This window comes from Pararge aegeria, chromosome 18, assembly GCF_905163445.1.
Source record: "Pararge aegeria chromosome 18, ilParAegt1.1, whole genome shotgun sequence".
NCBI lineage: Eukaryota > Metazoa > Arthropoda > Insecta > Lepidoptera > Nymphalidae > Pararge > Pararge aegeria.
In genome coordinates, this window is record NC_053197.1 from 16,164,319 (window position 1) to 16,189,172 (window position 24,854).

Sequence of the window (24,854 nt, forward strand, 5' to 3'; positions counted from 1 at the left end):
TAGTATATTTATTCATTTATTAAAAATAAAAAATCAGAGGCTTATATCCGTTTTCACCAACGACGGACAAGACAATGCCTAAGTAAGTAACGTAATCAAAGAAAATTCCTAAAGCATTCATTTACTTTTCACCAAACGATTTTCATTATGCAACTCATATAAAATAACTTGTCTATGGCTCTAGTGCGGCAAGAAGGCCACAACGTTAGCGCTGTGGTTTTCAGTCGGGGGTTCCGCGTTCAATCTCCGGCAGGAACCATTTGGAAATTCATAATTTCTGAATTTTCCCTGGTTTGGTCTAGTGGGAGGTAGCAACCCCTATCGACAAAGATGCGCCGTTAAGCGATTTAGCGTTCCGGTACGATGTCGCGTAGTAACCGATTAGGGGTTTAATATAACTGCCATTAGCCTGACAGGCTGGCCCGTTAGCATCTTAGACTGTGTCGTCACTAACCAGCATGTGAAATTGCAGTCAAGGCTAACTTGTAGTAAAAAAAATATCATAATATTAAGTAGATGTCTGGAGTAAGGGATGAACTACAGACATCGATTTACTGGGAACTTTTTGTAGAAAAATTAGGTTAGCGTTGGATATAAAATAAAAGTTATATCGAAGTTTTATTTTTCATTTTATTTTAACATCAATCGCATTCCTGCAAGTTTATGTACAATTTATTTACAGCAGAACATTATCATTACAGCATTACACTTTAAACATTAAGTATATTAATAATAAATTATAAGTACCTACAACCCATAATATTACCCCATCGTCCTACCCTTCACTGGCCCACTACAGGGCAAGGGTCTCCTCCCACAATGAGAAGGGGTTAAGGCCGTATTCCACCACGCTGGCACTTTGGTGGACTTCACACACCTTTGAGAACATTATGGATGACTCTCAGGCATGCAGGTCTCACGATGTTTTCCTTCACCGTTGAAGCAAGTGATACTTTAATTTCTTAAAACGCACATAACTTAGAAAAGTAAGACGGGCGAGCAAAAGTGAAGTCGAAGTCTTACCCACTGGGCTATCAGCGCTTCCAATTTAAATACAAATAAAATATGGGATTATATATATTTACTCAAAAACTATTAAGTTTTCGGTTTCAGATAAGTCTCAGAGACAGTAGATAATGTACATCTAAAGTCTGTGAAGTATTATTCCGGTTTTCATTTACACGTTGAATATTTATACAAGTAGGTATACAGGATCTCCAGAGATATTTTCCAACGTCCCGGAAGTTCATATTGCAAAAGCGTGTGCGCAATCACAGGTGCAATCTCTATTCCCTCAATCTTAAAATCCGCAGCTCCGACACGACCGGTAAGGACCGGCGCAGGACTGTAAACTTAACGTGTTGTTCAAGGCATGGAGGTGAATCATCGCCAATTTCCAGACCCTGGTAAGAATTTCCTGATAGCAAAGCCCAATACTATTTATTGCCCCCGGGTTCGAACCTGACTGTGATCTGCAGCCGAACTAGCCTACCACTAGCCGAACGAGGTAGTGAGGAAGGTATATACGGTACAGCGTTAGTTTAATATTTACGGTTGATAAATAACCAATGTACATAATACCTATACGGTGCTCGAGGGACCACCCGCGCATAACCCTTGCGCTCTATGCCCTTTGTATCAGTCCAACAAATATTCATTTACAGATCCCGAAGGAATAGTTTGTTTTCAAAAAGTCGAAAAAACTAACTAGAAACGTACATAAATTAATGATATCTGCATATCGTCTGAGAAAAGTACAGAAATCCTTTGTGGGGATGGGTATATGCTTTTATAACATGATAAAGAAGGTAGATAATATTAATTCTACCTTTACCTAAGTTTAAACAATATATTAAAACACATTTAACAAATCGTGGTTACTACACGATTGATGAATTCCTTAACGACAAGGCTGCTTGGAAGCATGCCACTCCGCTCTCATCTCTCACAAAACGGAAAAATTCTAAAGATTGTTGAACTTCAAAATGATGTTGGAAAAGAGCAATCTGCTGACTTTCTTGCCGGCTCTTCTCAGTGGAATCTCCCTTCCTAACCGGTGGTAGCGTCACTACAAACAGACTGACTTGACGTTTCAAAAGTGCTTATTAATTAGGCCTACTTGAAATAAATTAATTTTGCATTTGAATTTTTTTCTTGGGGTGTAAAGTTTTTAAGTTATTTTCTTACTTTCAAGAAATTAACATACTCAATTCAAATTATAATTTAATGCTGATAATATGAGGCTGATGGATATACTATTTATGTCTTAATTTTTTTCTTGATGTAAGTACTTTATTACAAACAGGTGCCCTCATCATAATTCCAGCCAAATGGCGTCCGCTGCTGGACATAGGTCTTTAGTAGGTTCCACTTGTATCCAGCGTTTTCTTACGAGTAGAGTTTCTGTGGTCTGCCCAAAGATTTAAGACTTTTCCTAAAAGTGTTAATTAAAAAATGCAAGGTTACTACCATAGAACCATCAGATGTGTTAGTACGCGCAAAGACAAATGCGGTCCCGATTTATCAATACCTTGCTAAAATAGAATAAGGCTATCCTTTTCACAATTATGGCTGTTAAAAACGACTAGTGGTATTATAAACTACCATTATCGTATTCCGATTACCGCTACCATTGTCGTATTCCTATTTCTGTGCGAAACAATTTGACTGAACTGTTTTTTTTACTATTAATATGTTGCTGCGTGAAAATAGAGAACGGCAAAAACATTTTCGCATTTACGTTAAGAGGAATTTGTATGCTATATATTTGCAATTATTTTGCAGTTTATATTATAGTGCCGTGTATTGGATAGAAGCGGGCGTTACTTTGCGTATATCCATGATAAATTGTGAAAATTAAGTTTAATTTGCTATACTCCACGAAAAGCTGGAGAATCTGTATGGTGTAATTTTGAATCTACATAAATATTTTATCCGTATATCTTTCATTTCGAATTTTATTATTTCATTGTTATATTTACACTCTATCTGTGCATATATGTATTGTTTATCTGTATTCTATTGGTATCTGTTATTTCTGTAATCTCAGTAGGCTTTACTTTTAAATTTTCCTCACATACGAGAGCTTGTTGAAGAAATCCATAAGTTGTCCTTGTACACGTCCTGTCCTTTTTATGTTAACTTTGAATTTTTGGCACTAAATAAATAAAATATTTTTAAAACATTAGGCCCCAGCTGATAAAACAAGCGCCAACCCTTGTTGGACCGCCATAAATTATGCCAATAACTCTTTCCGAACAGTTAGAAGTGGCTTCTTCTACAAATTGGTTAATTAAATTGTCAATTATTACATAAAATGGCGGTTTCAATAATCTACGGTATGTTTTAGGAGGTAATTTACCTATCTCCTGACTGAAGCAATTTTGAAGTTATAAAGGAAGTTATGTACATTATCTCGTTTAAAAAAGGTAGAAAAAAGAGGTCATAAACCTTTTAAACATTTTTGAATACAGGTCACTGACCTCTATTTTACTGTAGTAGTATGATACACTGGTTTTTTGACTTTGACTTTGACTTTGCCTATGTAATATCTAAAATTGTTTTGAAAAATAGGTAATTTTCTAATAACTGCACAGGTATGAAGCTTATTACAATATTATATTAAAATTTAAATCTATTTAATTTACACGTAGAACTTGAGCTTACGACCAACGCTTTAGACATAATATAAATACAAATATAAAGAAACCTACTTGTTATTTCACAAATGATAAGCATATTACAATATCATGTTTAAACCTTTATTCTATTTACATTTGACAATTTAGATTACCATTAACATGTAAACTGTGTGATACGGCAGAACATAATACAGTTGTCACCAACCTTGATTTTCTCGCGGGTGTCCTAGGGGAATAAAACGAAGATCGGTACTGCAGCGTCCTCTGTGCTACTACTCCATCCTCTTGCGATCACCAGCCCGTTTGCCAGCGTGCTGATTTTGGGCAAACCCTACCGTTAGCCTTTAGTTCTGAGGTGGACTGTTACAGGCTATTAATGGAGGGGCAGATAAAAAACATCCTTTAAAGCAACAACAGGCAAAGTGTTGGTGACCCCTGTATTACCTTAGATATTCATTGTCAGTGATAATTAGGTAATATCCCCCTTGTCCTTGAACGCTATTTATATATTTAAAAAAATGTTAAAATGAGTATGTTTTACTTTAACTATATTTTTAGCTTACAGTTAACAATTATACATATAAATATATTAATAGAAAGATGATAGGTGTATTGCCACAAAGTGATGAATTTTTACAACCTATTTACATTTAAGTAAATTAAACAATTGAGAACAGTAATTTCGTATCTACTTACACGTTCATATGGGAATCATAAGCGAATTACAATAAATAATATATAAACCTACAATTTTTACATTTTCAATTCATAGTTAACAATACGACATATGTATAGTAAACATGTTATTACAAAAATCTTAAGTGCATTGCAATAGAATGTACGTTTTTACACTTTAATTGTTTGAGGTTACTATTAATAAACATGGAGTTAGGTAAGTTTAGAAGAGAAATTATAATGTTTCGCAATGAAATAGTCGAATCTTTTATTTACATTTTTGGTTAAGTCTACAATTAAACATATTGTAATTACCTACACATTTAATGGGTACCTCATACATTACATTACATAGATTTAAAAATAATATTTACAACAAATTATCATCATCATCATCACATCAACCAATTACACGGCACGGGCCTCCTCCCACAATGAGAATGGTTAAGGCCGTTGTCCGCCACGTTGGCCCAGTGCGGATAGGTGGACTCCACACACCTTTGAGAACATTAGGTGTAACTCTCAGGCGTGCAGGTTTCCTGAGAATGTTATCCTTCACCGTTGAAGTGATTGCTTGATACGCACATTACTTAGCAAAGTTAGAGGTGTTGGGATTCGAACTCGGCCCCCCGAGAGTCAAGACAAGTTCCTACCCAATGCGCTGTTAGCGCTACCACAAATATTAGATTATATTTACAGTTTAACTACACAATTAATAATTAGACATAGAATTTAGAACATATAGAAACCGTGTACACGGCTTATATTGACGGCCGAGTGGCGCAGTGGGCAGCGACCCTGCTTTCTGAGTCGAAAGTCGTGAGTTCGATTCCCACTACTGGAAAATGTTTGTGATGAACATTTATATTTTTCAGTGTCTAGGTGTTTATCTGTATATTATAGGTATTTATGTGTATTACTGTAATCCATAAAAAAAATATTCATCAACTAGCTTAGTATATTATATAACACAAGCTATGCTTACTTTGGGGCTAGATGGCCGTGTGTGTATTGTCGTAGTATATTTATTTATTTATTGAATCATCAAAAACCACTCCATTTTAGTAGTGTTTCTCAAACAGCTTAGTCACTTGGCTCCGTTAAACAGTTGACAGTAATTATTTTACCTCTAATGTTCTAAACGTTTACCATAAAATGGGGAATATGGGAAAAATTTGTTAGCTAGTAACATTCTGCGGGTGTGAAGTTATATGTGCGCGAGGCGTTTTCACTGTTTTTGGACACAATGCATGCATGCAATAATGGCTGAATGAGGGTTCCGTATGTTCTTAATTCTGTGCTATTAGATTTATATTAATAAAACAAGACCAATAAACTAAACATCCGGTTTTTTTATTTAAAGATCCGTACTAATATTATGAATGCAAAAGTATGTTATTGCATCCTTTATGAAATTCGAGGTTTGTAGCCTATGCTGGACTTGACCGCTTTTTTTAAATTAATTTTTTATTCCTTTGTTGTTTGGCTAGCCCTTGACTGCAATCTCACTTGCTGATAAGAGATGCAGTCTAAGACAGCTTAACCAATCTGGAATAATTTTAAGATTGATTTGAGGGCATGTCGCTCAGGAAGCTCCATATAGGTACATAATATTACATCCATCGGGCCATCAGGTATGTACACCATAAACGGTTTCCACGCCGCATCGTACTGAACAATTTTCCCACAAAAACTTGTATCCCACCTAAACAACAATCTAAAAACGCAAGGAATTATTTTCGTGGAATTATTTCTAAGCTGATGTCTATGAAACTTACTTAATTTAATTATTATTTCAGTCATTTAGTGACTAGAGCTATGCTGTGAAATGAATTATTATCTAAATAACATGTATATATAAATATATAGTATTATAAAGCTCGGAAGTTTGTATGTTTAAATGCGCACATAGCAGGAATTCCCTGTCCGGGTTAACCCGTTGGAAGTCTAAGACGCTAAATGTGACTCGGGAGAAACTGCAGGACATGACTACTATTAAAGATTTTTTAACTTCATCATCATCCCCAAAAATACGTCCATAAATTCAAAAGGTTAGAGGTGTGTTGAACATTACCGATCTTTTTGGGGGATCGCGCAAAAAGTCAATTGGTTACGAACAGTGCAGTATTTTTCTAAACGCCTTCCTGAACTCTGGGTTAAAGATAGTGTAGATAACAGGGTTGAGGAACGAGTTTATGTAGCCTAGCCAGGTAGTGAGGATAAACACGGTGACTCCGGGTGAGTAGTCGAAGCCGAATTTAGTGCAGATGGCGTCCAGGACCGAGCAGGTGAAGAACGGCGCCCAGCAGAAGAGAAAGACGCCTGTGGACAAAAAATACTCGTAATGGACAGAAGAATGTGTTACTTTGCGGAATTCCATATTGACTTTATTCATTGTAAAGCCAGCGAATTATTGTAAAGTCAGTAGGGACACAACAGACCTTCCAAAATGTATCCTCTACGCACGTTTCGCTCCGAAATCGGAACATCCTCAGTTGATGTTTACTTTTCCATGAATTGAATGTGTTATTATTGATTTTAAAGTCAACATCTAATAATTTACTTAATAACTACGATTATGGTAATAGGTCCAGAAATTAATGTATTGCTACCTAACACAATGGCCAGCGTCTGCGTGGCTTTCTTCTCCTTCTTCGCAAACGACTTGGCTCTGAGCTTGCCAGCTCTGTTCGCACGGAAGATGGTAAACCTCGCCGCGGAGGCTGCTGATCTGAACCTCCGCCTCGGAGTTGAGATGAGGGAGCTGTTGCTGAGTCGGCTGAGCTTTTTTCTGTAAAGGAATAGATATTCTTATAATGTTGTATAGTTTCAAGGACAGCGCCAGTTTCATAATTCGTGATATTTTTTTCCGATAAACGCAATAATAACTTTCGGCCAGAATTGACTGAACATCAGACCAAAAATGTAACGAAGGTTAATAAAAATACAATAATAAACGGAGAATCACTAAGAATGGAAGATTCCACAGTTTTTCTGGTCATGACCTTGGATTGTAAGCTTCACTGGGGTACCCATACAGATACACTAGTAGGTAAACTAAGCTCGGCTGCCTACGCCGTCAGGAAAATTAGACAGATTACTGACGTAGAAACAGCAAGACTTGTTTACTTTGCGTACTTTCATAGTGTGATGTCTTACGGGATCTTATTAATGGGCATAGCTGCTGATATTAAAACTATTTTAATATTGCAGAAGAGAGCTGTACGGTCCATATATAAACTGAAATCACGTGAATCCCCCTGTATATAAATAACCGCCTCAATCGAAATGGACATAAGTTAGTGTCATCTGAATATCGTTTGTGAAAGGTGCAGAAGTCATTTGTGGGATTGAGTATATGCTTTTATAATCTGATTCCCAAGGTTATTTTGGACCTGCCAAGTTTAAACGATGTGTTCAAATACGTATAATAAATCGTGGTTACTATACGATTGATGAATTTCTTAACAACAAGGCTGCTTGGAAGCAGGCTCCGCTCTCATCTATCACAAGATAGAAAATGTATTATATATATAATTTTTCATTGTAAACTGTAAAATGATGTTGAAAAAGAGAAATCTGCTGAGTTTCGGCCGGTAATGGGTTGATATGATGATGATGATAAAATTCTATCTTGTGTTAGATGAAAGCGTAGCTATATACAAGGTGTCCCAGGGCTAAGAAGGGGCTTAAAATCAAAAACCCAGTAAAAAATCTATATGGATTCAAGTACAAGGTTATTTGTTAATAATTTTATCCAAATATTCAATAAACGCTGGGCGGTCACTTAGCCATGGGCCACCTTGTATAAACTAGCACCATCTCACAGCTCACAGTACGAACCAATACAAATAGTAAATACTGCTTAGCTTTAACTAAAGTATGTCCCAAAGCTCGTCGAAGTCACTAAAATATGTCCCGACACTCTCGAGTTCCGAGAGGTCGACTAATGGAGGGGATGAGAGTGAATCCGTTAGTCCGGAGTTAAGAGCTCCAGTAATCTAGCCCTCTCTCTACAGATACCATCTGTTTTGTGGAAATGTTTAGAGCATGTTTATCGAATGCCACCTTTTTGTTTAAACCTAATCTCTCTCTCAATTATTTTTATACTAGCTCATGACGCCTCACATAAAGTTAAAGTCACTGCAAACAGATTTGTCGTTTCAAAAGTGATTATAAAGTAGTCTTTTTTGAAATAGTATTAATATACATATATATATTATTTTTTAAGTATACACACATCTCCATCTAGCCCCAAAGTAAGCTTAGCTTGTTTTATGTGTACTAAGATTGCATGTTTTTTGAATATCAAACATAAATACTTTATAATATATATATAAACACCCAGACACTAAAAAACATTAATAATCATCACACAAACATTTTCCAGTTGTGGAAATCGAAAACACAGCTTTGGACTCAGAAAGCAAAGACGCTGCCCACTGCGCCAATCCACCGTCAATTTACTGCATATAAATTTGAAGACAGACATGACAAACATAAAAGTTACCTTTACTTCAATGCCTCTACAAAGCTCTTGGTACAAAGCTGCGTTTTACAATTTAAAGTAACCCTCAGAAAGCGAAACAACATGCATCCGTTATGTAGTCCAAATCGTTAAAGTTTTAACTTGCCTCAAATCCGTTCGTTTCTTAAAAAAAAAGGATTTGAATTTTTTATTTTTTGCACTTACATCAGAATGCAGGCTAAAAAAACTTAAACCTATTAACCTCTGAAGCGCACCATCCATCCTCAAAAATCTAAATGTCAGTTTCAAAAAGTTAAAATTTGGAAGCCGTTCTTTTTTTAAAAATTTTACATTTACGACACTTTTTGGGGAAATGCGTATAGAAAAATATCCACCCCACCTTTCATAATTCTGTAAACGGCATTGGCTTCCTAAATAATTTATCTTTATCATAATGCTATTTATAGAAGTATAAGTCTACAATGAAATATATAAAAATCGTAAAGAATGCGTCAACTTCACCGAAATCGCATGAAAATGGCTAAAACGTGGTGCCGGTATTTGACCTTTATAGTGATAAAAATACAACGAAATTCACAAATCCAATTGATAAAATAGCTTTCTTGTTGCTTTATGAACATAAAATAACCAAAAAACTTATTACACACAGTTAGTTAGTTAGACAGTAGGGCTGGTTAACTTTTTGGGGAAAGGATCAGCCTGGCAATACCGCGCGGAAATCCAGGCATCATTCTTGGCACTATTACACGTGGGCATGACTTAGCAATAAGTTTAGCTATAAGTCGTAACATCAACATAAGCGAAAATGCTAAGGCCTTTAGGTAAGGCGCGGGGAAGTAATAACAATTTTACTGTAAGATGATAGAAGACGTAGGTAAAGGAGGTATCTTTGCATCGTTCTATAAACTCGAACGATGCAAAGATACCTCCCGTAGGACTGAAGTGTATGCAGTCGTATTTATATCAAAATACCCACCAACTCATTGGTGGGTATTTTGATATAAATACGTCTATTAACTAATTAATAACTATCAGGGTATTTGTAAATTTCTAATAAATTTAATAAAATATCTGGCTAATATGAGTTTATAGTTTGGTTATTTACCCACTTTATAAAATTACTGTAACAAAGTTTTCAAAAAACCTTATCAATCCGAACGAAGAACTTCGCGAAATAGTTTTTCCATGATGTGGTTATTATTTATAGTAATAATTGACGGACCTAGCTGACGTCGCACCTGATGTTAAGTTGAAAACCATCGACTAAAATAGAGTAACACTTTACAGGGCATGCAAGGAGCACGTCCTGCAACATGCCGCCCTGTGCCCATCAATTCGAGGCGTAGGTGTTAAACCTGATGTGCCTGGAATTACAGCGACAACCAAGCCAGGCAGGCAGGGTTATTACGTATTCCATGAAAAATAGTGTTTCAATGCGTGTGTGTATGTCAAATACGTGGTAGGGAGTAAAATATTTTTCTAATTGTTTAAATCTATTTACTACAGATTATTTTTAAAAAAAATAGTAGGTACTGCTGCTGCACTCCTCTGTAGAAATTTCATACTCCTCTGTCCGCACAGTTTTCGTAAAAAGTGGTACTAAGTTTTTGCTTTCAATTAGAAGTAAAAGAAGAAAGGAGTTTACAAAAACATACATAAAGGTCAAAAACATTTTTTATTTATACTCTTTATTTGTACACCACATCATTAAGAAAATCAAAAAAAAAAGAACAAACACTTAAAGAATGTAGCAGGATACAAAAGGCGACCTTATCGCTAAGTAGCGAGTCAGGCAACCTTAGGATTAGGAAAACTAAAAAGAAAACCGAAAAGGTGGGGTACAATGTTTTACACATATACATGCGATAAAGTCCGTACTTATACATAAACCAGACTACACAAATACAACAATACTATTGCGCCATTTTTTTTTGCGTTTCCATACAAGATTTACGCCTGTCGCAAGGCTGCCGCGAGATACGTAATCACCCTGCGGAACACAGCATTGCGAAAATGCTGCTTAGCGGCATAAATATGCATGACATAGTTTAAAATACTTCAGGAATAATATTTTTAGTGTCTGTTCGCCAGATGTTGTTCCAATAAAAGCTTTATATTTCGACAATTTGCAACGCAAGAACGCCCCAGCCGCAGCTATACCCCGTTTTATCTAGTTATACCTCCATCTGGTGAGTGGCGAGCGATTTCAAGGAGCGGCCGCCTTCTGTCGGGGACCACTTTCCGGATAAATTCGTCCGTAATTGAGGGTTCTCTATAAAACGCGCTCCATTTGAGAGGCCTTTTGTAAAGCTTTCATACAGTTATATTATTACTAGCTGTTGCCGAGGACTTTGTTCGTTTAAAATATCTGTTAAACCGTAATATTATAAAATCAAATCAAATTAAATCTGAGTTGATTTGATATGAATGAATACACTTTATTGTAGACCAAAGATAGAGCAATAAAAAAAAACGTGTGTGTACTTATGTACACGCGTAAGAAGTTATACTTTGGCGTAACAAGATAAAAATCTTTTCAAAAATTTTACATTTCGCCTTATTCTACGTTTGTAGAAAAAACTACTCTAACAATAGAAAAAAATACATTACATTCCTTGAAAGTTTATAATAACTCACTATCTAGTTAAATAAAGTTTATTTAAGTATCACAAAAAAAATATTTATGCATATTTAAAGGAATGGACATAATGAACAAAATTTAATTTGGGCACAAATGGATTCGTAGTTATCGGACAACCAAGTTTCTCTAAACATTAAAATTTAAGATTTTTGTACAATTAAATCACCGGAATGAGCCCGCAGACTTTGACAATTCAAAGTGTACACTGTCAAACCTTACAGCTAACTTCAGGTTGTCGGTTTTTTGTGACATGTGTGCGCGCGCATCGTAAAAGTTAAGCAGACAGCTTCATACTGTTAATTTTATGTCACAGATGCGCGCGCATCTTAAAATTTCACTCTCATCATTTTTTCATAACGCGCCTAAAGAAGTATAACTTCAAAAACTCATTGAAATAAAGAAAGAAAAGGTACAACAGGCGGCCTTATCGCTTAAAAGCGTACCAGGCAACCTACCAAAATTAAATTTGAAAGTTTGTTTGTTTATTCTTCTTATTTTTTGCTTAGAGTTTGTTTTTCTAAATAAATAAGTGCACTACGACAATACCACATCGCCACCCAGCTCCAAAGTAAGCGTAGCTTGTGTTATGGGTACTAAGATATTAGATAACTGAATAATATACATATATACTTATAATATTTATGAATAATATACATATATACTTATAATGCACAGATAAACACCCAGACGCTAAAAAACATTCATGTTCATCACACAACCATTTTCCAATTGTGGAAATCGATCCCACGGCCTCGGACTCAGAAAGCAGGATCGATGTCCACTGCGTCAACATCGAGTTAAGGACGGCGCCCAGCAGACCGGGACACAGCATTGCAACAATGCTGCTTAGCGGCAGAAATAAGCATGGCGATAGAACTACCCCGGACGAGCTCTGTCACAAAAACCTCCCTTTTCGAGGTCGCTTATAAACTAGTTCCGACCGTACCTATGATTGATCGAATGAAAGATGTTAAACCCAAAAAATGTTTTTACGAAAAATATGTCGTCAGTGGAGCGGAGCGGGTTTACTCGAGCACGTAATCTCGGGTCCGCACCCAGAATAGCTGATAGTACTTTATCCTTAGTAGGTATATAATTTGTACGCTTGCATTCCTAGATGCAGATACGTTATTGAGTGACGAAATACAAAATGATAGAGACGTAGAACCAAGTGTTTAGCGTTCTGATACGATGCAGCGTAGACATCGATTAGATTCACATTCAAATTTCAATTTTGAATCGTCAAGTCTGTCCATTTTCCTGGTTCGTAAGTCGCAAACAAAACTCAGCAGTTGATCTTTTTCAACCTTTTACAATTTACATTTTAACATTCATTTTTCTATCTGTCTTGGCAGATCTACAAAAGCTGTATATCACAATGGCTTAAACTTTTGTGTTATCTAAAAAGTTAAATATATTGAGTATCTTTATCGAGACATGCTAATTAAAACTGCAACATAAGTGTTGGAAAATTATTTTAATATAAAAATTAAAAATAGTTTGGGCTCGTCCGGGATTTGAACCCGGGACCTCTCGCACCCTAAGCGAAAATCATACCCCTAGACCAACGAGCCGCTTGAAAGAACTCACGAAAGAACCGACTATATAAATACTAACGCATCAGTAAGAACTTTTATGATCATCATTACATATATACATTACCCATAGTTAATTTATTTTTAATTATATAATTATAGTGTAAACAATATTTAATATACGTTTTAGTATTAAAGTATATTTTAAAAATATAATAAATAATGATAAAATGCGTAACGAATTTCTTTTTTTAATAAATAATTGAACCCCGCTTTCTGAGTCCAAGGCCGTGGGTCCGATTCCCACAACTGGAAAATGTTTGTGTGATGAACATAATATGTGCTTTTCAGTGGGTGTTTATCTGTATATTATTAGTATTTACGAGTATGTATATTATTCCTAAAAATTCACCAGTCATCTTAGTACCCATAACACAAGCTAAGCTTACTTTGGGGCTAGATGGCGATGTGTGTATTTTCGTAGTATATTTATATATTATGGACAACTTATTTTACTTCCTATTCTTAAAACATACTTCGCACTTAAATGTAACGAAAATATTGTTTCCCTGACCGTTTTCCGGCCACGGAGGTCAATCCCAGAGAGATTTTCTTTCACCTAACTCTTATAGATATTGTTATCTATATCTGAGCATGGAGTGCACTTCATACATGCATAAAAGCGCTGCCTACCCTAATAATTTCATGTAAATGGCAACAGAGGAGGATTTGGTCATTTTATACCATTTTACTGCTTTATGCTTAACCTGGTCTAAATTCCTGTGCACGCCACTGATTAAAACCTATCTACTATTTATTGAAATTCATTGTAGTTTATCTACTTATTATGTAGTAACAGATTTATGACAGCTTTAGTTTGACTCGCTATTATAATATCAATATCGTAAACTCAGTCATAAAATATTTATCGCCCATTTTCCTTCGGATCCCCGATATAAAAGTATCTCTTTGATAAAAAATGTAAACGTTAGTTGGAAATGGTAACGGTTAAACATAGAATGGCAAGGAGCAACCTTCAAAATAACCAGTAGAATTAGTCTGTTGTTTTTGGTTAGGAAGTTGAATAGATGATTTGGCGTCATGCTTTTTCTACCACGGCTCTCGACTCTCGAATGATTTAAATGTATGTAGGAGGTACCAGGTTGGATTCCCGAATTTATAGTTTCTGAATTTTCTATGGTCTGGTCTGGTGGGAGGCTTTGGCGGTGGCTTGTTACCACCCTACCGACAAAGTCATGTCGCTAAGATTATGGAGTGATAATTTAGTGATAAGATACGATGTCACGTATTAACATATCCCCCCGTGTGGCATTTAGTCCAGCATTTAGTTATAGGCTATTGATGATGTTTCATGTTATGAATTTTGTGTTATTTTATAGGTTTTAAAGAGAAAACTAAACCATTGTTTTTCTTTTTAAAACCTTCTAGGTACTTACTTTAATTCAGGTTTCTTAGGCAACTCCTTCTCTTCTTTCTTCTTCTCTTCCTTAGGTGAGGGTGGTGGTGTGTGCTCTTTGTCCACGTCCATGTTGGAGGGAGCATATCCAGAGTCATTGTTGGTGTTGGGGTCCATCATTGGTATGGGAGAAGCTAGGTTGGCCATGATTCTGCAAATATGATTTAATTAATTTACTTAATTTAAAAGTACCTGGCATTACTTTCTTTTAAATGGACTTCCTTTACAGCTACAAAATTATTTGTATATTGTAAAGGTAAGGTAAGGAAAACCGAACTAAAAAATAGAAAATAAATTTTAATAAATTGAAATTAAGAATAGTGTTCAAAATTTCAATAAATATAAATTAATAATAGTGTGAATAAAGAAAAAAGTTTTATTGTAAAAAAAGCGTGGGGTGCATGGTGTCAATAGTTATAAATATTTTGTAGTGTTAGGTACGCGAACGCCATCTGTTGGAAATGATAGATTTTTTTACATTTGGGTCTAGATGGCGCTGTAGTAATTGTAATTAATAGTTCGAAAAAACTAAAAAATCTTACTTTTTATATTGAAAATTGGAATAATCTTCTCAGATTAGTGTATTGTCATCGGTCCTCGATATGTCTACAAAGTTTGAATCAAATCTGATCGTTCAAGGTGGGTCAAAATCGCGCCCAAAGAAGTCGGTTACAAACATACAAACATACATAAAAGTGAAGCTAATAAAAAGCTAATAAAAAGGTAGTTCATGGATCAAATTTAAAATTCATCTATTTCGAGCAGCCAGCAACTTTATAAGCACGTTTAAAATGTCATGTTTAAGCTTTCTAACCCTGCGCCAGTCTACCTAATTCAAACAAGAAGAAGCCGTCAAGAATCTCGGCAGTCTGCTCTTTTAAACGACTTCATTTCTGAATGGGTAGGATGACAATTGGGATGTAATTCGGGCAAAACTCCATCATATATACAACGTGAACCGAATTACGCAATACTTTGCAGGGTTCAACAGTATATTTCTTAAGGAATCATCCTGTTATTTTTTTAAATCAAATGATGCATATTTATTTTTCCGTACAAACCAATTAAAAGTCTAGTCACTTGAGAGCCAAGGCAGAGAACGGACGGTTGCCCGATACTGGTGTGCCACCGAGCCAATTATAGATCGCACGAACGAATGTAATGTACGCATCAAAGGGTCATCTATGTCACCTATTTGAATATTTATATTTTTTATTTTGACTTTGACTTTGAATCCCGGTACTAGGACTAAAGAAGTTCAAAGTTTGTATTAAGCGAAAACTTATAGAAAAGTCCTATTATACTATAAAGGATTACGTAAACGATAAAAAAGCTTGGGTGTAAACAATTGCTCTAACCAGGTTGCTTCTTAAATATTTTCTAATGACAATGTGAGATGGTGATAACAAAAAGAACACCCGGCTAAGTTTGTTGTGGGCTTCTTCTTAGACCAGGGCGCGATTGGAACCCTCGTAGCTTTAGTTTTAAGTTTACGATTGTAGTTATCGCCCTCACTACTCACTGCTATGTACACATTTTGTATATAATAACGCATCAAAAGTGCCATCTATGTGCCTATTTGAATAAAGAAATATTTGACTTTGACTTTGACTTTACTATAATTACTTTCATATTACTCACAGGCCGGTTTCCTCCACTACAGCGGCGAGCATGAACCTAGTGGAGCGCGTGTTCGCCAGCTCTTCCACGTACACCCCCATTTCCGACCTATCGAAACTGAAACAAAAACGATATGTCATCGTGGTGTGGTTAAACCATCATCATCCTCAGCTTAAACGTCCCAATGACACCTCCTCTGTCATAGGAGTGACGGTTATGGAGCGAAGATCCATCACGCGGTTCTAATAATGTCGCTTCGAGCTTAAGCTCAAAAGCTTAAAAGTTACGGGTAAAAAAGTAATACAGTTTTTCGCAAAGGGGTTTAATAAGAGATAGAAGTTAGTATGGAAAAGTCATAAATTTTTTAGGTTATATATAAATATAACTTAAAACAAATAACGAATTTCTACAAACTTCAATTTACCCTATTTGTGTTATTTACGTTGAAAATTAACATTATAAAATATCTGGATATTGTAATTTCGGGATTTAAAAAGAAAATATAAAAGAGCAACTGCTAAGTTTCTTGCCGACTTCTTTTCGGTAGAATCTGCTTTCCGAACCGGTGCTAGAGTCATTACAAACAGACATACTTGAGTAGTGCAAGTTTCAAGAGTGCTTATACTAGGCCTACTCGAAATCAATGAATTTTGAATTTTGAATTTAAATTTGAAACAATCCCAAAAGGGTTATATATATAAAGAATAAATGATTAATTGTTAGAGCACGCTAAACTCTGCCTAATTATAAATCAGAACAATTTTTTTTCTTTTCAATTAAAAAAATAAAATTCAATTTTTGGCACAACCTGGGATTCGAACTAAGGACCTCGTTACCTGCGATGTATTTTATTCACTTGTGTTAAACGCGGGTAAGATTAGACTTAGGATTAACTACTATTATATTTGCATTTTCCTTAAAACCGTAGCGTTTTGAAGGTAGGCGTTTTGGCCTCCTTTGGCTTTCATTTCATTATAACTGTAGGCAGCGACCCTGTTTTGGGTTCGATTCCCACAACTGGAATTTTTTTTTGTGATGAACTTGAATGTTTTCAGTTTCTGAGTATTTATTTGTATATTGTAAGTTTTTATGTATATTATTCATAAAAATATTCATCAGTCATCTTAGAGCCCATACCACGCTTACTTTTGGGCTAGATGACAATATGTCTATTGTCGTAGTATATTTATTTATTTATTTATTATGACGTAGCTTGCGAGTTTACATAAAATTTTAATTAGACTCTAAATTTATATAATTAAATTCTAAATACAATAAACTCTTTACGTTAGCAAATTTGCTTTAAACTATGTCATATTCAATAAAAGACTCCGAAATGAGTAGCCAGGACTTTCTGTCCATAGCTGCTCTTGCGCATGTTTTTCCTGTGAAACGAGTACATGTTTTATGGCATCTGTAGGTTTTCTTCCTTATACAGACACTTCTCACTCTATCCTTTATTTTTATATTCAAGAAGCTTTGCTCCAATCCAATCTTGTTTTTATAATATGAAACACTTTGCCAGAAATGTATTGCACAAATGTGATTGCTAGAAACATTTTCAATTTACTAATAAAAGTCGTTATTAAGTTATTGAATGGTTTACGAGCACAATATCCAATTTGTTCGGCAGAAAGTTTATCTGCTAAAGCAGTTTGATTGGAGCTTAATGGCCGATAGAACATCTGTGGCTTTCCGAGTTATGTGTCCATTATTTTGGTTTAGTGCCTTAGCAAGCAGTTCGTAAGTTCCAGGTTTATTTTAAGGATCTCTGAGTCAAGATGGATGCCACCATTCTCATTGCCATCCTTGGCATATTTGTTCCCTTCTCCTATTATCACTATCTGTGTTGTTTTATTTCTATATAGAATAGATGATGGATAGACATGGATTAGCTTATAGAAAAGCCCTAGTATAGTATAAAGCTTGGGTGTGAAATATTGCTATGCTTGTACATTGTAACAACTAGGATGTTGATAAAATAGTTAGGGCATACTCCGGAATATTAAATCCTTTGATGCAAACAATCAACTCATTACCGGCCCCCCACAGGGCCTGGGTCTCCTTCCACAAAGAGAAGGGGCTCAGGCCGTAGTCCACCACGCTGGCCCAGTGCGGATTCGTGGGCTCCACACACCTTTTAGAACATTATGTAGAACTCTCAGGCATGCTAGTTGTTTTTCTTCACCGTTGAAGCAAGTGATGTTTTAATTACTTAAATTGCACATAGCTTTGAAAAGGTGGGGGTGCGGGCTGGGATTCGAACTCGGCTTCACGAACGCGAAGTCCCGCTCCTGCCCGCTGGGCTATTACCGCTTTTACCTTTTAGATGTGATTGCTCTTTTATCCACTCCTATAATTCCTACTACCCAGCTTTGCAGATTATGCCGATCAGCACAAGTGGGCTATGTATAGCACACCTAAGCTTTACCGGCCAGATATGAAATTACTAGAGCGGAAAATTTTCAGCTTATCTGTGCTTTATGCAACACAATAATTAGATATTACAATAAAGTGCAATATGATATTGAAATATAATCTATATATATAAAAGAGGAAGTGTGTGGGTATGTTCCGTATAGACTCCGAAACGGCTGGACCGATTTCAATGAAACTTTCAGGGAATCTACGGATTGACCTGGCGAGTAATCCTGTAAAGTTTGGTGACGATCGGAGCACTCCTATTTTTGAATTGTCAAACTTTTCAATTTTACAGCTTTTATTTACTATGATGATATTCTATTGTTGGGTGTACATGGGTGTAGATAATTATCTTCACCCGCTCGAGAAGAGAATAGAAGAGAAGGAATACGGAGAGAAATAAATGATTTAATATATTATGAGACTTAAATTAAAAATGTAATGATGTAAGTTTATTGTTTAAATAAAATAAAGCAAAATCTAGCCCAGCGAAGCGGGCTTGGTACGCTAGTAATATTATAAATAGTTAAGGCGCGAAGAGTACGCTCTGACCTATATGGGAGAAGGCCCCAGCACAACACTAACACTTCCCAGTACCAATGTTGAGTAAATTAAGCAAAATAAATATATAACAAATAGTATATAAAACCTACAACATACACATCCGCTTTTTTACTTACAGCAGAACCGTTATACAAAATTTACGTATTGTACATACGTTATTAAACCTCGACTTAGCTATCTACAATACCTACCAAATAGTAGGAGTAGAGTTTTATACAATCACCATACCCCAAAGGTTAGCCGGATACCATAACCGCCAAAAGGTTAGCCGGCTAACATTTTAGACTGCATCATCCTTTCTTTCCACTGGGTGAGATTACAGCCAAGGGCTAACTTGTCTTGCTTTGGTCGGTGTAGCCTTTTCCGTTTTCTTCGTCTTTAACGTTTTCAATCCCTCTCTTGTACTCCACCCCAACCTTTCGTTATATTTGTCCCACAGAATCCCTCAATTACTAACTAACTTGTAGTGGAACAAAAATAAGAAATACGAGTACTTTGTGTGGCATTCAAACGAATCACACATTTCGCGTTGCGGGTTAAAAAAGGATTTTCCCAATAACAGTCAAATATAAAGTGCCGGAGAAGCATCTGGCGAAAGTTGGTATACCGAAATGAATGCCTTTTCGCACAAACGCTAAGCCACAAAATAAAGTGGCCAGCGGTGTCTACACGACGGTAATAAATTGAGAGTAAGCCAAGAGAACGTCCGCTTATGGAATAAATAAGTCGCGACAGTACTCTCTCGGGATTATGTTTTAGGGATGCTGGGATATCTGTATACTAACAATAAAACTGTAGAGTTTTTTTTAGTTTAAGAGAGTTAATTTTTAGAACTACCAGTCGGTAGTTGGAATAGGTTTTGGCTGTATAACTTGTTAAATTTTCATCTTAAAAGGGATTGAATACGGGATGAAAGCTTGTATTAAAATACATGTTTTTTTTTATAAAAACGGTATTCAGGTTGTACATTAAAATGGTAAAATTAAAAATTCAAATTGGGGTTGAAAATGGGATCACAATTTATTTGTTAGTACGCGGTATACTCAGGAAATACGAGTCCGTTTAAAAAAGCAAACTGCATTTGATAGTCCAATTTAGGAGCCGGCGAAACGCGGACTCGCTTGGTCCGCATCGCCCGATTACGTATCTCGCGACAGGCTTGCGTTTATTTATTGTATGGAAAAGTGACGTTTGGCAGCAGTGACTGCAAGATTTACGCCCGTCGAAAGCCTGTCGAGATACGTAATCATCCCGGTTATTTTCGTATTATTTTAAAGAACAAAGATCAACGGGTACATACCACGATAATATTTTGAACTTGTCGATATTCCGACCCAGTTGCATGGATCGTGGTCACGACGGGACTCAAGAAATGTTGATTAACCACGAAAATCTTAGTTAAAAATCTTTAATTATTTCATAGAAGCTGAAAGAGTTAGTACCGGGAACTTATCAGAAGCTCCACGCGGACTCTTGGGAAGGTTTCTTTGATATATCAACTTACTTGTCATCGTCATCATCGTTGCTGCCGGAGGCGGTGTTGGTGGGCCGGTCTTCGGGCACGTCGTCGAAGCGATGCGTCTGCGCAATGTTTTCAATAACAACTGCCGCTGTGCCGCTCGACAAGGCGCAGCTCACTGCGGATGTCGTCTTCTTCGCCACTCGCTGCTTTTTTGCACGCTGACGGATGGCCTGGTAGTGTTAAAACAGATTATTTATTTATTTATTTACTATTGGTTGCCCGCGACTTCGCCTGCGTTTGATTTTGATTTCTGATGTGGCATTAAATGTAGTTGTAGATCTAAAAAATATTAAAGTATGTAGTATCCTAAGCCTTAAATGGGGGGTTTGCTGCTGTCCGTAGAGAAGTTCTGTTCTCTATCTCCAACGACAGTTTGGGCAAAATTAAACACACATTATAATCTTTATAGTACAAAAATAATTATTTAAATCGGTTATAATTTGTCGGAGTTATCGTGTAAAATCGTCAAAAATTTGTGTACAAAGTTTCATGAGGATCGGTTAAGTAGTTTTTGCGTGAAAGCGTAACAAACAAACTTACATTAACATTTATAATATTAGTAGGGATTTACTAGCGGACCCTCGCGACTTCTACCACGTATGAGTCGATCGAGAAGCTTGAATAGATCTGATGCCAACAACATAATCATCGGGGCTGGCTATGTAGCCACTATTATTTTACGTGGTATACTGAGTTAGTAAGTTGACATTATTTTAGTTGATACATGCATCCATCCATACGTCCATCCTCACAAACCTTCGCATTTACAATATTACTAGGATGGTACCCTTGCATTCGATCGTTGTCCCATATGCCTCGCTACTTGCTGTTATTTGTGAAAAGTTATGTCTTTTATCTCCGACAATACTAATGAGATCTTCAGTAAAATTAGACAATACATCTTTGATAGTATACACTTTCAAATAAAAAAAGACTTATTAAAATCGGTTCAAATTTAACGCAGTCAAATTGATTAAAATTTTCATCCTAATCCGCATTGAAAATTATATATTACTTCGATTTTTTCACCTCCACATCAAAAACTAATTTTAGTTACTTTCATAGTGTTATGTCCTATGGAATCTTGTTATGGGGTAAAGCAGCTGATATCGAAACTATATTTATATTGCAGAAAAGAGCTGTACGGTCAATATATAAACTTAAATCACGCGAATCCCTCCGTGAGAAGTTTAAAGAAATAGGCATACTTACTGTAGCTTCACAATATATTTATAACAATATAGTATTTGTAAGACAACATATTAGTCTTTATAAACAAAAAGTGGACATAAACAGTCGACTTACAAGAAATGGTCATAAATTAGTGTCATCTGCATATCGTCTGCGTAAGGTACAGGGATCATTTGTGGGATTGAGTATACGCTTTTATAATATGATTCCTAAGGTGATTTTGGACCTGCCAATGCACAAGTTTAAAGAATTTGTTAAAACACATTTATTACAGCGAGGTTACTATACAATTGATGAATTTTTTAATGACAAGGTTGCTTGGAAGCATCCGGCTCCGCTTTCAGCTCTCACAAGATAGAAAAATGAATGTTAAAATGCAAAATGTAAATTGTTGATGTTGGAAAAGAGCAACTGCTGAGTTTCTTGCCGGCTTCTTCTCGGTAGAATCTGCCTTCCGAACCGGTGGTAGAATCACTACAAACAGACAGACTTGACGTTTCAAAAGTGCTTATATTAGGCCTACTTGAAATAAATGAATTTTGAATTTTGAATTTTTTTTTGAGTTAATAAAATGTACGTTATAACTAAGATAATCATTCTAACAAACCATATGTAAGTATTATACTATTCTATTCTAGCTATTCTCAGTAAGACCTAAGCAAGATAAGGTAAATTCAACTGCAGTTAGAGCCAGTTTATTCTCGAGATAGGAAATTGCGGCAGATGAGTATCAGAGCTGAACGTCCAAAAAATATGGCCTCAAAAGGAAATTCGAAAAGGTATCTCGACGTGACCCCGGCAAATGGAGTAATAAAGAAAAAGCCTTTACGTGGAATCGAAAATCTTAGATTTGCATAATAAACATTTACATACAGAGCAGCTAGGTAACTTGAATTTGTAGACGAGATATTTAAAACAAAGTCTCTTAAAATATTTCTGAAGAAAAACCACTCCACTTTGCATGTTTTTTTTTTTTAAAGTTATACTTCTTTTGGCGCGTTACGGAAAAATTATGAGAGCTAATTTTTACGATGCGCGCGCACATCGTCACAAAAAACCGACACCCTGTTAGCTATAATGTATTACAGTTGGCCCATTCAAATATGCAAAAATCTCAAATTTCAATGTTGAGTAAAACCGGGTTGTCTTATAATGAGTCTATTAATATTCCAAATTTATTTATGTTTATTATGTCCATTTCTTTAATTATGTACACCGACCTACGCCAGTGATTATGTAGAAATATTTTTTGTGATATTTAAATAAACTTTATTTAACTAGATAATATAATAAAACTTTCAATGTATTAAATACCTTTTTTCTATTGCTGGTGTCGTTTTTTCCACAACCGTAGAAAGGCGAAAGATAAAATTTTTGAAAATATTTTTATACACATACTTTTTTGTAGCTATCCGCACCAAGCAGATCGCACGTGAACCATAGATTTTCCAGGGTAAAAAAAAACCTATAAGTTAACCCATTCAAATTCGTTCACTGGTTTTTGCGTCAAAGAACAAACTTCCACACATTTATATAGACATCCATATTTTCATTCATCCGTACATCTTCACAAACTTTCAAGCTTATACAAAGAAAGTAAGATTAATTACGTCGTTCCTAATTTATTTCGTTGAATATCTTGCAATATACTTTTGCTTCTTAATTGCAGTAAAATTTCGAGGAATTTTCTAATATTCTAACAGAACGCAAAACGCACGTGACACTGTGTTTGAACACTAAAGCGATAACTAAAAAATGCCGGTCAAAAGCCATTACACGTTTTCAGGATTGAGTCCGTGTTCGTTTTTTCAGAAGCGGGATTTTTCGTCGCGTGTAACGTATCTTCGTTTTTCTTTTTTCAAAAAGCTCAGGCTTATAGGAATAGCATTTTAAAACATTGTCTGCCCTTTTCTGTTCTAATCATTGCAGTGTTAGATCTGATAACAATTCGAATTGTAGAAAAGAAGCTGTAAAGTATGCATAATCGTCATCATTATCAAACCTAGTTTCCTCTCATACTGAGAAAGCTTTACGCCGAAGTCATCCACACTGGCCAATCCGAACTTGACCAGGTCTAAAACCCCCACGCTCGCAGGTTTACTGGTCATATTTTCCTATATAATCCTTAAAACATTACTTGCTGGAGAAAGCTTATTATAAAATAAACGACTTCCTAAATGAGAAAATTTAATTTTGACAATAATAAGTCCGCCTCTCAATCTGGTTACAGCGCCCTCACAGGGTTCCATTTCAAATGTGAACATTAGATTGACATTCTTTTTTGAAAATATAATAATTATGTAATCTATATGACATTGTAATGGAGTTGTAATTGAATAAATAAAATAAAAAAATTAATACCGTCAAAGCAAAGTTATGTTTTAATTGACTTGATTAAGGCCACACATCTTTCGATTATTTGCAGCCATTTGTCATCTACGGTTCAATTAGTGGCAGTGGCGATTTGGGAGTTTAGAATTTCTGAGTTTCCTTTGCTTTGGATGTGGCTTGTTACCACCCTCCGACAAAGACGTGCTGCTAAGGTTAAGTGTATAGGTTTAATATAAGGTTTTAATGTCATACTCCCTAAACAGATAAGCCCGGTAACTTATACAATATATCCCCTGACATCCCTACTAATAATCTAAATGTCAATGTAAGTTTGTTTGTTACGCTTTCACGCAAAAACTACTTAACCGATCCTCATGAAACTTTGTACACATATTCGTGAAAGTGTTAGAAGTAATATAGGATACTTTTTATCCCGATATTAAGCTCGGTTCCGTAGCGAGAGGGGATGAGTGTTTGACACCATAACTCCGACAAATTATAACCGATTTAAATAGTTATTTTTGTACTATAGTGGTTATAATATGTGTTTAATTTTGCACAAACTGCGGTTGGAGATAGAGGACAGAACTTCTTAGCGGACAGCAGCAAACTTCTCATTTAAGGCTTAGGCATTAAATACTGAACACTTATTTTTTTTTAGATCTACAACTAAATTTAATGCCACATCAAAAAACAAAATCAAACGCAGACGAAGTCGCGGGCAACAGCTAGTAATTTATATAATAT

At 35.7% G+C, this 24,854-nt stretch overlaps 1 protein-coding gene and 1 non-coding gene across 2 annotated transcripts in view; both read right to left on the reverse strand.

Moving 5' to 3' along the window:
• Positions 1-6,426: 6,426 nt before the first annotated feature.
• LOC120631792 (dopamine D2-like receptor) overlaps positions 6,427-24,854 on the reverse strand; it is a 34,631-nt gene continuing 16,203 nt past the window's right edge. Inside the window, exons 4-8 of the mRNA XM_039901471.1 lie at positions 20,568-20,755; positions 16,100-16,195; positions 14,439-14,609; positions 6,929-7,107; positions 6,427-6,638 (exon numbers count right to left, since the gene is read on the reverse strand). Of these exons, the coding sequence (XP_039757405.1) occupies positions 6,427-6,638; positions 6,929-7,107; positions 14,439-14,609; positions 16,100-16,195; positions 20,568-20,755 (846 nt within the window). The remainder of the gene's footprint in view (positions 6,639-6,928; positions 7,108-14,438; positions 14,610-16,099; positions 16,196-20,567; positions 20,756-24,854) is intronic.
• Positions 12,949-13,020, reverse strand: Trnap-agg. Its single transcript has one exon. It is a non-coding gene; the product is annotated as a tRNA-Pro (tRNA).